Source organism: Melopsittacus undulatus, chromosome 1 (genome assembly GCF_012275295.1).
Source record: "Melopsittacus undulatus isolate bMelUnd1 chromosome 1, bMelUnd1.mat.Z, whole genome shotgun sequence".
Classification (NCBI taxonomy): Eukaryota; Metazoa; Chordata; class Aves; order Psittaciformes; family Psittaculidae; genus Melopsittacus; species Melopsittacus undulatus.
In genome coordinates, this window is record NC_047527.1 from 114,476,335 (window position 1) to 114,495,126 (window position 18,792).

General features: G+C 40.5%; 1 protein-coding gene across 9 annotated transcripts in view; it reads left to right on the forward strand.

Moving 5' to 3' along the window:
- The window catches only part of ABI1 (abl interactor 1), a 79,487-nt gene extending 61,362 nt beyond the window's left edge, over window positions 1–18,125 (forward strand). For 2 of the 9 annotated variants that reach the window (XM_005152979.4, XM_005152980.4), the window contains 6 exons: window positions 3,019–3,159; window positions 5,186–5,286; window positions 8,123–8,299; window positions 10,959–11,045; window positions 15,231–15,416; window positions 17,074–18,125. In XM_005152979.4, coding sequence (XP_005153036.1) covers window positions 3,019–3,159; window positions 5,186–5,286; window positions 8,123–8,299; window positions 10,959–11,045; window positions 15,231–15,416; window positions 17,074–17,249 — 868 coding nt within the window. In that variant the 3' untranslated portion in view covers window positions 17,250–18,125. Of the gene's footprint in view, window positions 1–3,018; window positions 3,160–5,185; window positions 5,287–6,424; window positions 6,506–8,122; window positions 8,300–10,958; window positions 11,046–15,230; window positions 15,417–17,073 lie in introns of all 9 variants that reach the window. The other 7 variants (XM_031052421.2, XM_031052422.2, XM_005152986.3 and 4 more) reach the window with 5 other exon arrangements.
- Window positions 18,126–18,792: the final 667 nt, after the last annotated feature.

An 18,792-nucleotide genomic window follows, 5' to 3' on the forward strand; every position in this document is an offset into this window, starting at 1 on the left:
GATTTTGGGGAAGAAAGCCCTAGTGACACAAAAGAAGATCAAGAAGGTTTTAACTTCATTAGGGGAAAGAATTTGTTGTTAAAGTTTGTGTCTACTCATTTCTCAGTATTGTAAGAGGTAGGAAATGGCTGTTTGTGCCCTATTTATTGCATTAGCTAAGCAAAATTTGTTGCACTGTGAACATGTTGGCAACACTGATTCTCTCAGGCTTTTGCATTCTTATTTTTATGCTTATATGAGGAAGGATTTTCTATTCCCAAGTCCCACTGTGACCAAAGTTCCCTGCCTGCCATAGCATCTATTTTGCTCTTGTGCATCTGTGGGGAGTGAAATCTGCTTATCTTGGTGTGCCAGCAAGTAGTTGTTGCTAGAGACCAAAACATTAATATTTGAGAAGCTCAGTGCACGTGCCATATGGCTTTGTCTGTCCAACTGTGCATGCTCTTCCTAAAGGTATCCTAAACAAGATCTTCTACTCATTTGTCATGCTCAGTCTTTATGCTGTGGGGGACTGAGGCACTGTAAATGCCTGGCTGGCTGGCATGATTGTGTTGGCTTCAGGTATGATGCCTGGTAGAGGCAGAGAGCTGGGAAAATGAGGAACAGCGAGACAGAACAGGAAGGGGATCAGGAGCAATGGTCAAGGAAAATTAGAAGCAGGAACTCCTTTTATTGAAAACTTAGTGATTTTTTAATCTTGATTTGATGCTTTGCTGCTTTACCATAGCAGTCTTCTTTTGTGTGTTCTGCAGAGAAATTACCCTAGAGGTTTCCTCAGCATGTTTTATGAAAATTCCCATTGCTCAAGGGCATGCAATCAGTATTCCAATTGTCTCTCTTATCCCAGCTGAGAAAGAGTTGTTTATCAGCCCTGGGAAGCTGGGTAACACTTTTATGTTCTCTTGGATGTTTGCTAGTGAAACAGCAGTGTTGGTGTACTGGTGAGCTGCTTCTCTCTCATACTCCCCCCTGATCAAGCCAGAGCTGTTTGGTTGCCTTAGCTGATGCCTGATAAGGATTAATCAGCTGAATGTCATTTCCAGATGAGCTTGACGAGAGGCAGCATTTGGCTGAGGGGGAGGAATAATGTGGGTTTGTAACAGAGATTTGTATCTGCCCTTCTTGTTCAGGAAGTACAGCTCTTGTCTTGAGCAGCCGTGTTCTGCCAAAGCATGAAATATCATAGGCATGACTGTTTCCCTAATATATGCAGAAAAACTGCTAGAAACCGCAAGGGTACTCTTTTCCCTTTGATCCAGAAAACAGCGATAAGCGTGTAAAATCAGGAAGAGCTTGGTGTGTAACACGGGCCTTTAAGTATGTGCTGCCTACTGTACAGCTTGTCCCTCCAAGGAGGACTTGTCCAAAAGAATATGGTGGGGAGAGAGTCTTGCACAGAAATTGTGTGGGCTGAAAGGGGAAAGAGATTGCAGGAAGCAGGGGTCTCTTCACCAAGAGAGAAAGACTGTGGAAAACCTTGGATGATCAGGTTAGAAGTACCTCAGAACAAGTGAAATGCTGGGGCTGGATGGAGGGAGTAGTTGCAGTGGTGTCTTGAGGATCCTGGGTCAGAGCATGGCCTCAACCTCCCTATATCTCTCCCTTGTGGTTACTGGACATCAGGACTGCAGTGAAGCATTGGGGGACAGTGAGGTGGGGAACACTGGGCAGTGTCAGGATACAGTGTTTTCCTCTTCTGCATAAGGCTGGCAGAAGAGCAAAGGGAAGGACTGAACTTGAGTGATGGAAAGAAACTGGTTTTGACTTCTCTGGTGCTTAGGAGTTTGAGTTCTTCAGTGAAGCTAAGATGAACAAAGGAGAAACTGAGGCATGGCTGAATGTAGCGGGGCTTTGCTTTTGACAATGTTTTTAAATTGTACAGACAAAATTAATGGTACCACAGAGCTGAGGACTAGTTCCTATTGCCAGTGCATTCCAAGGTAGAATACTTTAAAACATTAGTTTTCAAGATTATTCCTATTGGAAGCACATTTAAAATCTTCCCTGCATGTTACTTTATTCAGCAGTGTTTAGAGCTTTATCTCTTACAATTGGAACACAAGGTTTCTTTATTTTTCCCATGACTGATCTCTTTTGGCAGATCTATAGGTGATGGCAGTCTGCATATTAAAATCAGCTGGAGTTCTTTATATAGACAAACTAATTTACAAACACAACAGTCCATGCAAACAATTACAAGAATTTCTCCTTGAGAGGTTTTAATAATAAAATGTTATAGTTAACATTCAGTACTGTTGCATTCCATACTGTAAAAAGGAAGTGGTTTCTTAAAATACCAGGAAGCTGTACAACTTAACCAGCTCGGTTACAACCAGTATTTGAACAAATGATTAAATGCCAGTAGTTTAGTATTTTTGTTTTTGCTTAGCTGGTGCTTTGCCAAATTCCGCGTCTTGCAAGGGATCTCTTAGTTACTGATGAGAACTGAAGGGCTCTGCAGTTCAGTACAATAAATGTACTGTTCTTAAGGCAATAATGGGTCTGGTAAATAGATCTCAAAAGATCTGTGTTGTATTTCTGACTTGATGCAGTCTGCTAGGTCATCTTGCAAGTCTCTGGGCTTCACTTTCTTGGGCTGCAAAACAGAGACAATAAAGCTCTGATTGAGGCAATGGTGGGGGGCAGAGGAAATTGTTACAGTGGGAGAGTTTCACGTGCAGTGTACTGAAAGGTAACCCCCAGAATATTATGCGGATGTAACTAGTGTGTGTTATGTAGTTCAAAGAATATATTTTGTGTGGTAAATTTAGTTTAGGCTTTTTTAACCAGTTTATCGTGCTGTAGGCCAACGCATATGGATGGGCACTTTAGAGAGTCAAATGTGACCTGTCTATCCTGCCTGGTGGCATTTGTTTTATATGCTTTAATGTGGGTCACTGTGCAGTGATCTCTCATGAAAACTGAAGAAAACAAATAGCTTCATTACTTGATTCATTTATCCTTTTGATCTTCTGATCCTTTATCTTTCTGTCTTCGAATCTCTTTTTCCTTGACCAGACGAAATACTCCATACAAAACCCTGGAGCCAGTCAAACCGCCAACAGTCCCCAATGATTACATGACAAGTCCTGCCAGACTGGGCAGTCAGCACAGTCCAGGAAGAACGGCTTCCTTGAACCAGAGACCAAGAACACACAGGTAAAGCACTTTCTCTCTGTAGCTCTTTCCTGCCTGGCATACTGATGCTTACTGAAGTCACAGCAAAGCTTTGAAGCTTTGTGCCTGTTGGCTTTTTGTTGAAAGGCAAAAGGTGGGTTATTCACTGTATTGTTGACGTCTCTAATGACATAGAATTGTTGTCACACACTGTAGAAGCCTTGTGTTGAGCACCTTCTGTAACCACAGGCCTTGTTTTATATAATCAGTTTATTTTGTTCTATGGTATTTTTTTTCCCAAGAATAAGCAAAACTTCAAAATTTATGCAGTTGCAAGGTAGGATAGTGATGGGCCCTCATGGGGTGAAAGCTGCATCGTTAACCTTAGCCTAAAATATGCTTGGGCTTTTTTTGTTTGTTTTCGAGACCACTAATTGCAGAGGGAAATTTCTGTTGATTAGAAACACTGTAATGAAGGTAGTCAGAGCCAGTTGTTTTCTTTTGGCTAAAGCTTAATGCTCATAATCAGTGCATGATAGAAGTAGAAAATAAAACTCTATTCACAGAGCAGGTATTGGCATCAACCAGTTGTTTCCGCATGCTTAAGGGCTTTGATGAAAGAGTAGTGTATGTTTTGGGTGAGAAGGGTGTTCTAGGTGTATCTCGCTTCTTGTTTTCAATGTCATGTAATCTTTTTCTTGAATTGCAAAGTTGGATCTTTCTCTGAGCCTCTTCAGGGAGACCAGTTTTTTGCAATCTGATTTTTAGCATCTACTTCTGCGGGGGAAAAAGCCAGACACAAGAATTCTGTATAGCGTTAGAATGAAATAACTTTTAAATCTGGCTGCAGCGAAGATCTTGTTAATCTGTTTAGCTGGCTACTGTGAATGCTCCCTACTCTTGTCTCACAAGATCGTCTTTTATGTAGACTGCAGTTAGAAGTTCAGCTGCAACCATGGTGACAAGATCAAGATCGTCAGCAGACTGAACGCTAATTTTGAGGGAATTATCTTGGCTTCCATTTTAGATCACCAATTTTATTTTTTGTAACAGTGTTACTTTCTTAAGATACATTTGAATGATTTGTGCTTGACTCTTGACAGCACTGATTTGCAGCCTTCCAGGAATGGTAAATAAATCCTAACATTACTGAGTACTCTTTAATTAACATGGATGAGTTAAAATGGTGCTCTGGCTTCAAAACGTCTTGACTACTTAGTTCCATTTTTATTATCCGTTTGATCCATGCAAATTCAAGTCTTGGCCTAAGGACTGCTCTTGGATAAGAGTAAAGACAGATTCACCTGAATCTTGATTCTTTTTCAGCTTCCTCAATTAGAAGTGTTATGGCCTCCAAAGACATGTGTAGAAATGCTATCCAGTAGTTCATTAGAAGTACGTTCTGTAGAAATCTGTATCGTTGGCCTCTAATGTGTATATCATGTAACAGTACTTAGACAAATTGTGACCTGGCTGTACAGTTACCTTTCAGATTATTGTAGAAATAAACTTCTCGTACATGAGGAGTGTGTACACGAGCAGGGAGACTGTTAAAATGCACAGAAAATTATCCACACCATACCCCACCCCAGCTGGTTTATCGTGGCTGTTCTGAGTTGTAAAGTTCTCAGTCTAAACTTTTGTTCTGAGCAAAGGAAATGTTCCTTCATCTGACAGCATAAATAATCTTAAATAATTATTTATAGTTTAGGCATGAATTTTTCCAGCCCCAGTTTATTAATTTAAATTATTACAAGGCCCCTGAACTAGTCCTGCACTTGTTACTCCATTGCCTAGAACTGGTATGGTTCTTACCTTTTTATTTTTGAAGCATTTAATTAGATGTTTATCAGCTTAGCTAATTCCATTTATTAGGGGTGTAGTGCATCCAGACTTGATTAGCTGAATGCAATTGTAGGTACAGACAGAGGCATGTTACAGGGGGGGTTTCAGCAGTCTATAATTGAGTTGGACTAGCAGAGCTCACACAAGAAGTGTGACTGCTGATAGGCCTTTGTAGGAAATGCTGTGCTAACATTTGTAATGCTGTGCTAACATTCTTTTGTAGCGGTAGCAGTGGAGGAAGTGGCAGTCGAGAGAACAGTGGAAGCAGCAGTATTGGCATTCCCATTGCCGTGCCTACACCTTCACCGCCAACCATTGGACCAGGTATGAGGGACTCTTCCCATGTTAACTTATGGCTGTAATATCACTCACTTGTGTGTTTGCAGAGGGATTTTGACTGAATATGATGGGGTGGAAGATGTCCTGAAGCACAGTACTAGTCAGGAAATATGAGTTCTGAGGGACATTTGAAGTTTTAATTCTTCACCAAAAGTACCTGCAGAAGAATCACTTGACAGAATAGCAGATGGTTAAAATACCTTTGTCAGTCCATGTTTTTACAAGATAATCAAGGTGGGAAGGGGAGAGAAGGAGAGAGGTGTGTGCTTTTAAAGCTTAAGTAGATTTTTAAATGCCTATCCCCAGTTTGGCTTTTCCGGATACCCTGAGAAGCATCAGCAACTTTGTTTGATGGGCTGTTTCAGTTGTCTCCTGAAATAGCCTGCGAACTTTACCATCTGGCAGTACATGGTTTGTTTTTGGTTGTTGTTTTGTTGTTTGTTTTTTTTAACTAAGTAAAAGTCTGTCTGTCAAAACACAGAAGATGACCTATGAAAACACTGCTAGTAGCAGAATTCAGTCTTATCCACCAGTGTTGTATGGTGGAGATCACTGAGGCAGTAGAACTTCTGTGTATAAGGCAGCACAGCAGTAAATGAGAACCATGCAGGATTTCTTGGCATTGAAAGCATACTCCTTTGTCTTTAAGAATTATGAATGGTGAGAATGTGTAGAATCTGTCAATAATAAGTAGTCAGGATTGTTGGTAATAAACCAACTCAGTCACTTGTTTACTAGCTGTGTATTTTGTAAGCTAATTTGCCCAAGAAAATGGTGGAGTTTTGGTATAATGTAGTTTTGCTGTTGCACCTCTTAAACTTCTGTTCCTCAAATGAAAAGTCTTTACATATGCATATGTAGGCTTTCCCAGCTGTTTCTGATCCTGCAGTGGTAAAACAAGCATGAAATCCTTACTATTGTCTGACATCCCATAAAAATCAATGGGAATAAAGAGCTGCAGGTACAGAAACTGTGTAGGATCAGGGCCTGAGTTTGTACTAGTTGACAGAAGTGGATTTTTTAGATTTATTTTGGAAGCCTATCAAATGCCCATGCTTTCTTTTTATTTTTTTTTTCTTTTTTAATAATCTGGCCTAATTGGGAATATAAACTACTTTATTAGCTCACGTTTCTGTTCTTCCTCCTTCTGGACCCCTGCCAGCACCACCACTGCCACCACCTCTCCCGATGGGCAGTCTGATAGGTGAGACTTGTATCAATGCTGAAGTGATTGCAGTCATGCTGCATAATCAATAATCACCTCCTCCTAATGGACTTAGTGATGGTGTTGTTTTTTTTTTCTATACTGGGGTCTATATGATTTTAGTATAAAAATGAGTTCTGGGAATTTTTGTTTGTTTTTAAACAAATCTAATCTCCACTAATTTCTGTGGTTAAAGCCTCTGAAGGTAAATGCACAAGGTATGGGGAAAAGGCTTGAAATCAGTTGCTTGAAATCTCTGTTCCCAATAAAGCTAAGATCCAATTAGTCTGATCTGTAAGAACTCAAAATCAACCTGAATATTGGTGGTACTCTGCTATGTCACTGCTGCACCTGAAACTAAGCCACAACAGTTGCTCTCTGTCTTAAAAATGGTAGTTGATATGTAGGGCGATCTGTGTCTTCTGTCTTGTGGGTATATGGTGACTAAAAAGCAGAAGTGTCCATCACAGTGGCTTGGGTTTGATTCTGTAATGCTGCAGGCAGCTGGCAACTGGAAAACTTGGGGATATGAACTATCAGTTCTTGCAAAATTGTTTCAAGCAGTACTTAGAGCTGTTAGGATGGGATCTAAAAGTAGCACTTTCCAAACAGGCAGGAAAAAATACCTAACCCTTTCCCATCACAGGCTGATGACAAAATTCATTGATTGTGTTATGAAAATAGCTTTGGAGGCTTTGACCCACGTAACCGTTTGCACTTTGCCTTACTGAAGCAACAGTGACTTTGGATAGTGTACAGAACTTTAAACTTCTGGTCGCATGCTGTTTGTGTGTGTGCATTTTTGTCTATATTTATGTGTATTTATGTAAGATACACACATATGTATATAAAAGCACATTTTACTACAAAACAGTTTTTGCATTTAAAAATTGTATTGATCCATCTGACCTCAACATGTGAGTTTCATTCATTTGCAAGGTGTGATTTGTTTCTCTGTCAGAGGTTAATCCAAAAGAGAACTTAATCTGGTTTATTAACCTTGAAGTTTGTGCAGCAACCATAAGGAAGGTAAAAATGGGTGTTCTTGAAGAATGTGACATATCTTTCTGTCAGCTGGCATTGGTGATTCTGATTTGTTAGTGCAAAGTCTGTCAATATAAAGCACAACCAGCAAATATGATTGATAAATGTGCCAAATGTCTGAAGTTCATGACATTTGTTTTACTGTTTTGTTAGAGTGGTTTTTTTATATTAGATTGGAGACAAGTTCTGGTTCACAATGGAAAATGAGCAGAATGTGGATTTTTTTTTTCCATGTGTGTTTGCTAATAAAGGGTATTGCATGTAGAATTATTGAGATATGCTTAGGAGTTGGAAGCTGATTCAGTTTTCCAGTCCAGTCTCTGAAAAGTAGTTCTCGGTATTCTCAAATGCCCTTTATATGAATGTTGGTGTATGTCCTGTGTGGTTTTTTTTCTCATTGATTATAACAGGGATGTGTGTTTTCTGTTAATCTCCTGGTACTGGCCTTAAATTATTGGAGACCTGTAATCAAGTATTTCCCATGGTCTGGGCTTTTTTCTGTTTTCTGCATTCTATCCCAAGTAATGCTCTGCTTAAGTCTTTTCCTTGGTTCCTCTGGCTAATACTTTTCAGCTGCTCCTGGTTCAGCTCCTGGTTCCCAGTATGGCACAATGACCAGGCAAATCTCGCGACACAACTCTACCACTTCTTCAGCATCTTCTGGTGGATACAGACGGAATCCTTCTGTGACTGCCCCATTTTCTGCTCAACCTCATGTTAATGGCGGGCCTCTTTATTCTCAAAATTCAAGTAAGCTTCTGAGCTCTGAAATCACAAACTGTTTTGAGCAAAATTATTGTAAAAGCATGCATGGCATTTTAATTCGTTTATGAAGAGCATCAATCAGATTACTGCTTTCTTTCCTAAAATAGAAGGAAAAACAAACATGAAAAGCCATACTGAAGCTGTATAGTGATTGCACTATATGCAATTATACTGTTTTCCCCTCTGACTTGTTTGCTGTTACTCATGACAAGAAATTATGATTGCCTACCTAATTATAGGCACATTATACTTAGCATTTCAGGTGTGCTTGGAGAACATAAACTAAAACCACAATTTTTTGCAGGAGACTCAATATAGTTGTAGTACAGTCCCTCCACTACTGGGCTAGTGGGAAGAGAGTATGGTCACAGCAGAGTGCTCATTTAACAACACTCTCTCATTACACAGTTCCTTCCTGTCTCTGTCTCTTTCCTAAGACTTTTCCTGATTCCAAATTTCTCTTTTGTTCTCAGTTTTGACTGTTAAAGAAGAGCTCAGTCTCTTTTTAGCAGGCTCCTCCTCTGCACTTCTACGCTAGTAGTAATATAGATGGAGATGGATGAGGGAAGGGATGGATGCATTGGGCAAGTGAGCAAATATAAGTCAGCAGCATCCTGCCTACCTACCCAACAGGGCAAATGAGGTTCAATGCAGAAAGATCTGCAAAATAAGGATCTACTTGAGTGTTGGTAGAAAGCTGTTTTATCAGGACACTTGGCCATTCCTATGAATTTTGACCGGATACACTATAGAGGAGTGATAGTCCTCTGCTGGTTTCTGGTGGTGTTCTTCAGCCAGAATGCCAATTCTTTAAACTTCAGTGATATTTCTTTTAAAAAGAAATGTTGATGATGGAGCCAAAGATCAGTTTGGACCAGTGTTTGCTGTTGAGTACTTACTCTTAAGGAAAGAATGCACAATAAAATGTTTGAGACACCAAAGAGTTTTCTCAGTGGTTGAGAAGTGTTACGTTTATCAGAAAGCATTTTTATATGCAGACACAAAGTCTATTTCTTTTTTTTCCCACTCCTGATTTTCCTCCTATTCTCTCATCCATACTGGTCTCCCATTTCCTCCACACTGTTGTTCCCCCAAATTAATTCACCATAACAACTGAAGCTCTCCCCTGCTTGAACAGTTGTGTTCTATTGAATAAACAGGGCTTTACTTTTGGAAATAGTTGTCTTAAATGCTGTGCACACCACTGTTTCTGAACATTTACATTTGTCCAAGGCAATTTTTTGCTCAAATGCAGGTGCTGTTCCTTAATCTGACCTTTCTGGTGTTTTCAAAATACTGATTGTCAGCATTTTTAAACAGTATTTTGATGGGTGTCTTTCTACTTTAAACTGTTTTCCTCTGTTTCTGTAACTGGTGATTTTTGTTAATGCTACTGTCTTGACATTAAATCCAGGTCCCATGTGTCCTTAAGGCTTTACTTCTCATGTTATAAAATACTCTGCTTTTTCTTAGACGTTTACTTCAATTTTGTGAGAAACCTGTTTGTTCTTCTTTTATTGATCATTTCTCCCATACAGTTTATTTGATTATTGGCTTTGTTAAGAACTAAATGCTCCATTTTTATTCATCAGACATTAATCTTAGTTATGGCTTTATTTAAAACTGTTGCTTACTTGGAAGTAGAGAACCTCTTTCAAATTTGGTTCCAACTGGATTACCCTGCTGAATTTCCACCTTCACAGGAGTTTCTCTGCTTCAGTGCAAGAGAAATTCCATTGTGATGTTTTGCTGGGGTTTTTATTTTTCTTGCTTTTTCTTCCCCCTGCATCATGGGGAGATGTCCTGGCAGAGATGGTATTTTGAATGGCATGCCCTACTGCTACCATGCCTCCTTCCTACCTGTAGTGGGAAGAGTTGAACATCTCAGCTGTCAGCCCAGCATCTCTGAGCACTGGTGCCATGTGTCTTATCTCATTACTCACATACAGGTACATATTTCAGAAAAGATGAGCTTTTAAAGTGCTTCCTGGGGAACAATGTGTGCTAGTGTAGGCAGTTGTAGCTGTTGGAGTCATTGCAGCCTCTTAGGTTGCTGAGTGCCTTCTAACCACAGAAGACTTGGAATAAAGTTATACATTATATACATAAACATTATATACATAAAGTATATGCATTATATACATCATATATACGCATGAAATATATATATGTGTGTGTATATATATATACACACAAAGTATAAATACATAATGCTCTAGATCCATCTGGTTTTCCTATCAACAAGCAAGAAGGTCCCTTTTCCTATGCAAAACAGAAACATAGTAGAGCCAACCCAGTGTCCCTTGCCCCAGCAGAACAAAATTACGGGAGGTGTTCTCTGTGAATATGAAGTATTCATATTCATTGCTGCACTGGAGGTAGCATCCCCCTCTTTTATTTCAGAGGAAGAGTCCAGGGCATGAGCACAGGGGCATGCTTTGCTTTTTGATCCTCCATTGGCAAACCAGGAATTCAGCCCTGTTGGAAGCACTAGCTTGAAGGAGGTTCTTTTGTGTGTGTGTTCTTGTTGTTCTTTACATACTTTGTTTTGTGGTCCTCGTTACTGACTGCTGCTTTTGTTTGTTTCCTTTTTTTTTTCCTGTGTCTGTTTGACTTGCCCCGATATCGTGTGTGTTGCTACCAGTTTCTATTGCTCCACCCCCTCCCCCTATGCCTCAATTGACTCCACAGATACCTCTCACAGGCTTCGTGGCCAGGGTGCAGGAAAACAGTAAGTTTGGACAAGCTGAGCTGTTAAAGGGTAGAGCCTACTCTTTCCTCTAGCATGCATGGCTGGCAAGTCAGACTCTTATTTTGTTTCCTTTTCCAGAAGCTAATACCATCTTGCATTCTAGTGTCAATACGCTATTGGAGCTGAAGGGCACACTCTTCAATATTTTGTAACACCTGCATGATTATTACTGACCCATTTAAGTTCTGAACTGCAAATTTGTTACAGAAATAGTGTGAAATCCATGGCATATGCTTAGTGTGAATATAGAAATGTATCTTAATTAAAATTATTAATTTCATGTTGAATCATCCTGCCTGAGGCGCTTTCACTAGGGATAATTGATTAGTTGTTATTAGAAAGGCCTTATGTAGACTGTCAAAATATGTCCTGTGTAACCATTGATTCTAATACTGTAGTAGTTTTCAGGAAGCTGTATAGTCAATTGAAAATGTGTGCTTTTATGACCTAACGCTATTATACAGGAGCTTGTAAGGTATATCTCCTCTCAGCAGCCTTTCTTCTCCATTTCTTTGTGTTCTCTAGACAGATTTCCCTTTTGAGCTTCTTGCAGCATAGCTCTGCTTGTTAGGTTTGTGAGAGATATGCTTCCTGGCCATGATCTGTGCTGCAAGGTGTTTTATTCTGGTAACTCTGCTTTTACTATTACTGTCCCAAGTGCTAGTGCAGATACAAAGTTGTGTTCCTTGGTCTGATGATATCTTTGCTGTAGGAGTAATTGCAGTTCTGTAAATGGCAGAGTGAAGGTAGTCTAGATAAGGCATGAAGTAAACACAAAATGTCTCTGATCTGTTTGGGAGCCATAGCGAAGTTGCTAGGATCTCAGGGGCTACTACTACGTAGTAGCTGTATAGATCTAGCTTATATTTAGTGGCCCCCTTGATCTCACTAGTGCTGCTGTTCAGCTTCCCATGAGAGCTTTTAAGTGGTCATGTTCTGAGGGTACCCTAGATACAGGAGGCATCTCTCTGGTTCTCATTTGAAAATAAGGTATTTTGGTGTTGTGATAGGTAAATCGCAAGAATCACATTGATGTAGAGTAAGTACGTTACGAAGCTGTGCTGATTAACCTTTCCAAAATTCAGAGCGTAGAGGTAAACCTACTGAAGGTGGCAGTTGCCCCATGTCTTCACTTGCAGGTAAACTCAACAAAATTGTTGTCTGCTTCAGAATTGTTCCAAGTATGTCCTCCTGGAGATGCCACAGCCCTGGGGAGAGCACAGGTGAAAGGGACAGACTTCTCAGTGTGTGCAACAACAAAATGCAGGCTGACTTGTGAATGAGATTGCAGCAGAAACAGCTGAAGCTTGAAATCTGGTCTTAGGAACAGTTCTGTTAGGTTTTTTTTCCCTTTTAACAGTGCCTTGGGTTTGACAGTTACATAACGAGTATGGGTTTGAGCTGCTGCTGCCGCCTCGTTTTTGGAGGCAGGGCGCGTGTGGCAGGCAGTCTGCACACACTCGGCAGGACTGGCTGTGGAGGCTGTTGTTGAGTTTTGGCATTGTGTGCTAGACTTTCATCTGCCTCATCTTCTGCAAGGAGCCTCCGGAGGAGCGCAGCTAGGGAGACGCGTGGGTAGGCTTGTCTTATTGTGATGGTCTGTGGGTTGGAGAAGCAGCATCCTCTGCTCTGTGGACTTCTTTCAGAGGGTAAGGACAGAGAGCTTAGAAACTATGCAGCGCCTGTTCTTTTTTCCTGCGCCCTGTGCCCAGACTGTGAGTATCTCCTTCAGTCAGGATTTAGTGTGTCCAGTGCCCAGGGACAACTGATGAGATGTGAATTGCTGTACTGTCACACCCAGGGCTTTCAAAAGGAGTCTGCTCATCCCCATTTAGGGAACGAGGATGTGAATACACACAAGAGATGTCTCGATTTGGAGCTGTATAAATACTGGTCCTTTTACCCTTTCTTATTTAGTGTGATTTTTCTGTATGCTTTTTTTCTTTTCCTCCCTTGGGAAAAGTAGTGCTTTTCTATAGCCTGCCTGTTCCAAGTTCAGAACTGGGAATATTTTAGATTAAAATCCAAGATGGGGGAAAGCTTCCTTGGGGTGGCAGTTGTCTAATGTTTTGTTCCATTTTCTCCCCTTGTTTAAATGTGAAATTGAGCTGTTTTAAATGTTTCCTGTAAAATGTGCAGTTTCTGCACTGCATCTCAGTTAAGGTATGTGTTGGTGCTTTCACACTTGCATTTCCTGCCCTCTTTTCAAATAACCAACTTCACTGTTGAATAAATACAATTTTTTTCATGTCTTAAGGTAAGGATTTATCAAGATCTCATGTGACTGTTGTTTCAGTACTGAGTTTTTTCCTGGCTGCAGACAGAAATTAAGGAGAGAAATAAATTTTGTGAAAGATGTGCTGAAACTACTGCACAAACTCCATCTATTCATAAACAGCACTGTCATGTGTCTGTGGTGGATTAATGAAGCCTGCCTGTGAGTGCTGTTCAGTAACACAGGCAAGATGTAGCATTCACTCAGCCAAAGACTTTGTTAGTTTGTCTCCAAATGACATAAATGGGCTTCTGTATGGGAGAGGAATTGCTGATAGAGTGGCATCCAGCCTTACTGATGGAGAGAGCTGTGAGGTATACAGCTCAGCTGGTCAAGTTGAAGAGCGGTTGGGCTTCAGGGTGAAGAATAGCACTAGCTTGTCAAGGGGCAGAGAGCAAGCTGGGTGCCAGGGCTGAGGCAGCCTCTGACCCAGCACCTCCTGCTGGCTTCGGCTCCCTTGCAGCCAGAGAATTGGCTTCCCCTATACCAGTGCAGTCAGTCTGACCCAGCTAGGACATGGGAGCTATGCTCAAACCCCTTGTCATATGGCTGAAGAGCAAAGGTTAGTCTTTGATGGAGTGCTGGCCAAGTCAAAGAGCATTAAAGCAAGCAGAAGCCTGATTGCTAATCTACAGTGCCATTGTAACTGGCAGTAGCTAAAGCTTCTATCAGTATTCTTTCCTTGCCCTGCAGCTTGGCTTTCTTCTCAAAATTAGTGGTATGTGCTGGAGCTACACCTTCTGGAGCCTGTGCACAACCTGATGGCTCCTTTGAGTCAAACCATTTCCAGAGCAGTGATTTTCAGCCTGTTTTCAATGTGCAGACTCCCAAATCTCTTATAACTGTATTGCTAATAGTTGTGTATAGAGACAATAGCTTGCTTTCAGTAACTTCTGGCTCCATAGTACCTGCACTTAGGTCCATGTTTAGTGGACCATGATTCCCAAGGAATAGGACAAGTGACTTGCTGTTTTGCATCTCTTTTGCTGCCAGCTGCTGTGAATGTGACCAAAACCTAATTTAATGAACTGATTTTTAAGAGTGTTTTGTACCATAATGCCTTCCTCTTTTTCCTTTTCCTGAAGCAACCTGTGATTGTGCTGATTGGAGAATCTCAGGGCAGGGATTTGACATTTTGGATTATACACTTAATTCCTTCAGTACTTTTCCCCTCAAGAGCAGCAGCTGCCTGTTGTAGTTTTTCCATTTATTAATTGAATCCTGGATATGTGCGGATATGTGCACATATGTGCACATTATGGACACAAGCTAGGCTGCAAGATAATGATCTGTACAAAGCTTTTTTTCTGCAGAAGGATTACTTGGCTTTCTCTTACCTGGTTAAATCTTAAAACACTAGTCTCTCTTCCCTTCTTTTATGATCCACACCAGATCTTTTTGTCACCTTAATGCTACTTTGAGAGAGGAGGAATCCAAGGAAACAGTGTTCAGAAATAAATTGAATTGACTGTTGTAGATGAAGGATTTGGTAAAAAATAATCAAGCTGCTGGTCCAGCCCAGAGGCCTGTTGCTGCCTGGCTCAGAGGGTGCCACTCGGAGTCCTCCCATAGCTAACCGCTGCAGCTAGCCCCATAGCGCATGGGCATCGGGGCAGGAAGCTTTCCTCTCTGCTGGTGTTCAGCTTATGCCCTGCAGCATGTGCTTTGACTCTAGTAGCATTTATACGTAGAATTGACCACTAATAATAATGTAGTTGTGTCTCATAGCTGTTAATACAAAGCCTCTGTTTCTAATCAGTGCATGGTGTTGTAGTGCATGCTGTGTGTTGTCCCCCCACCCTGTTTATTTACAGTGTACAGCCTCAGGTTTGTTTGCATTTCCACACTGTTTGGTTTGAAGGAAAAAACTAATCTCCAAATGTTTCTAGTTGCTGATAGCCCGACTCCTCCCCCCCCACCGCCTCCCGATGAGATGCCGATGTTTGATGACTCTCCTCCTCCTCCACCCCCACCTCCTGTGGATTATGAGGATGAGGAGGCCGCTGTTGTGCAGTACAGTGATCCTTATGCAGATGGAGATCCTGCCTGGGCACCTAAAAACTATATAGAGAAAGGTAAGAAGTGTTGCAGCTCTGTTACTGCAGTATAAGGAGATAATGGTATCTGAAGGGAACAGAGGGCTTTTCTTGGGTCTGAAAACAATCATTATCCCTGCTAAGTCAGAACTCAGATCATTCTTTTGCTTGTCTGGCTGCACGTAATGTGATAAAATATAATCCTTCTCTGGAAGGATTATAAAATACCTTCAAGCATTCTAGAATGGATTAAAAAAGAAATCTGTCATGATGAGGAGCAGATGTAAATGGGATGGCTTTCATCTTTGCTGAGCTGCTGCTGGACTGTGTCTGTAGCTATCTCAGGATTGATGGCAATTGTCTAGAAATAGTGTTGCAGAAAGGCCAGGAAGTCTGAGCTGCGTTTATCCCATCGAACTAGGTAGCTGGGGTAGATCATTAGACTTTTCAACTGTAAGATGCAGTGAGGCTTCCTTGGAGACTTCCTAGTGACTCTGGATCAGCAGACTATAAACTCTGCTTAGGTATGAACCCATACAGTAAATGTCTCTTCCCATGAATAATTGAGATGCCAATTTCCTGCCTGTAGAGTTGTCTGTGTTCTGACAACAGCCATTCTGTCAACAGCAAGGTTGCCAGCTTTCCCATGGTCTTGCTGGTATGGTAGTGCCTGTGAAATGGAGCAGGGTGCCTGACACCCTGTCCAGTCCCAGCGGAACCACAATGTTCCATCTGTGCTCGTAGCTGGACTGCATGGAACAGGTACCCATGGGATGACAGTAACTGATATATCATTATTTGCTAGGCATTAACACATCAGATTTCTGAGCATATGTGTATGTATGTAAAGTAGTAGACTCTTGAAATTCATGAAACAGATCAATTGCATAAAGTCATGTTAACTGTTTGGAAAGGTAAGACTGATGTCCAAAGTTTGTGTATTCACAGTGGTAAGTTTTTAATTACAGTCTTATTGGTGGTGACTTAGGGAGATCTTTGCTTTGTTAATTGCACAGTGAGCTGGATGTTGGGAAGAGTAATAAATTCATCAAGTGGGTACTGAAAAATAGTTGTTGCTGCTGTAAATTCACTTCTGCTTTTTCCTGCAGTAACTTTAATACCTGCAACTCATTGCAGCTCTTTGAAAATAACACCAAAACCTCTTGCTGCAGAGAAGCTCTGTCACAAAGAGCATCCATTCCTGTACAGTGGTGTTCAGCATCTGTTCACAGGAGGATGTGCTGAAGGACGTGCTATAGAGCTGCAGGGCCCACAGTGTAGATTTTTTTTTTGTTGGTCCATTTCTACAGAATTATCTATTTACTTTGGAGTTTTCTCATCCAGGGATCTATATATGCTTTTGAGGTAATCTGACCAGAAATGATGCCACGCTTATGCAGCCAGTTATATCATAGTTCAGCTTTTAAGTGTCCGTATACTTCACTTTACTGAATGGCAGTCAAGTGTACCTCTCTGTCAGTAATTCAGCTGAGCTTCACCTGCTTCTTACTGGTAGCTAATGTTGTGAGAAAGGTGAAATTTTATCTTCTGGACATAAACTGCAATAGGGAAAGCATATGAATTGGTTATGGAAGATCATGGGATAGCAGACTTTTAGCATTTTTTTGAAGTGCAGTTATTCTTTAATGCTGGTGCTATGAATAAAACGCTAAATGTGTCCCTGTTCAATCCACAGTTGTTGCTATATATGACTATACAAAGGACAAAGATGATGAGCTGTCGTTTATGGAGGGTGCAATCATTTATGTGATAAAGAAGAATGATGACGGCTGGTATGAAGGAGTTTGCAATCGAGTAACTGGCTTGTTTCCTGGGAATTACGTTGAATCAATCATGCACTATGCCGATTAAAATCCTTTGCTTTTCCAAGTTGGGTCTTGTATTCAGTCATACCATGATTATTTACAAGGGTAACTAAAGCTAACAGAATTGTCTTAATATACTTTCAAATAAAAATGTGCCCATTTCTTCAGGCCATACTGTTTGTTTTAATGGTATGATTGAATGTCCATCTCTCTGAGTCTCTGGAGACAGTATGTCTTACCTGATGGCAATTTGTAAAACAAGCAACTGTCTATAACTGGTTATACTTATTTACTTATGCATTGTTAATTTTATGACCAGCCTAAATATTCTGGGGAAGTAGGGTATAATATTTAATGAACCATGATCAGATTGTGCCATTACATTTTTCAGTACAGCATGGTAACTAACACTACGTTAGACTAACATATTAAAATCTGAATGAGAAGTTTAATGTTAGTGCTGGTCATATTACTTTTTGTTTAGACTCTTTGCTCATTCTTGAACTATATTTGTTTAAAGCATGCATACAAACTTATGTATTGAAATATACTTTTTTAAAAATCCAAGATGCTTCCAATTGTTGTAATCTTTACCTGGAGTATTTCACTAAAGTCTATTACAATGAGTTGTTTGGGTCTAAGGTGTCCATGTGAATCAAAAAATGGGTGGTCTTATGTATGTGTAATTTGTACCCAAGTTTTTTTAATGAGTAAATTTACATTATGACTTTTTCCATTCATAAATATATAAGTGAACCAAAGGTCTTGTCCAGTACTTTGTTGGTTGGCTTAGCAAAGAAGTTTGGAATGCTAACGTAGCAAAATCACAGCTGTGTTATCCCAGGCAATGTACTAAAAAGCAATGTTTGTAATGTGACTTTATCACTGACAGAGGGTGAATAAATTAGATATGAAACCTGAATTACACATTTATACATACTCTTAAACGTTCTTGTTTTCCCAAATTAATTTTAGCAAGGATTCTTGATTGAATCTAGTTATCTGGATGCAGGAAGTTGGACATCTGTAACTGATGTTTCCCAGAGGAAACTCTGTCTGGCTTGGTGATGTGCCCAGTGAGAAGAGGCGGCAGGCTGCCTGCAAGATGTGACAAAGGGGTAACAAACTCAGCAGGAACTTAGCCACTGCCTTAAGGGATCATGGATGGAGATGATGCACTTCCCTACTCCACAAATTCTGTGCCTCAAATAACCTGAGAAGGAATGTGGTAGTTCTGGATAACTACTGTAAGAGGAGTGTCTGTGACTTCAAAACAGGCTGAATTTATTCTATAAATGGGGGATGTAGCTGAAACTTTCACTGGCTGCTGAATTTTAGTGTGAGTTCTTAACTGTACCACTCTTAAATTCTACATCCTAACTGCTACCAAGTAGCAGCCAACAGCATACGTGTATTTCATTATGAACTGGAAAACTTTTCGTTGAAGTCCACATAGAGTTAGTTACAATAAACTGATTTCTTAACACACAATTCCAGGTATTCCTAGTTTAACAGCCAGGAAAGCATTCAAACCATTTACCTTCCTATGACTTTCCCAGATAGTACCATACATTCTTTGTTTATTAGTG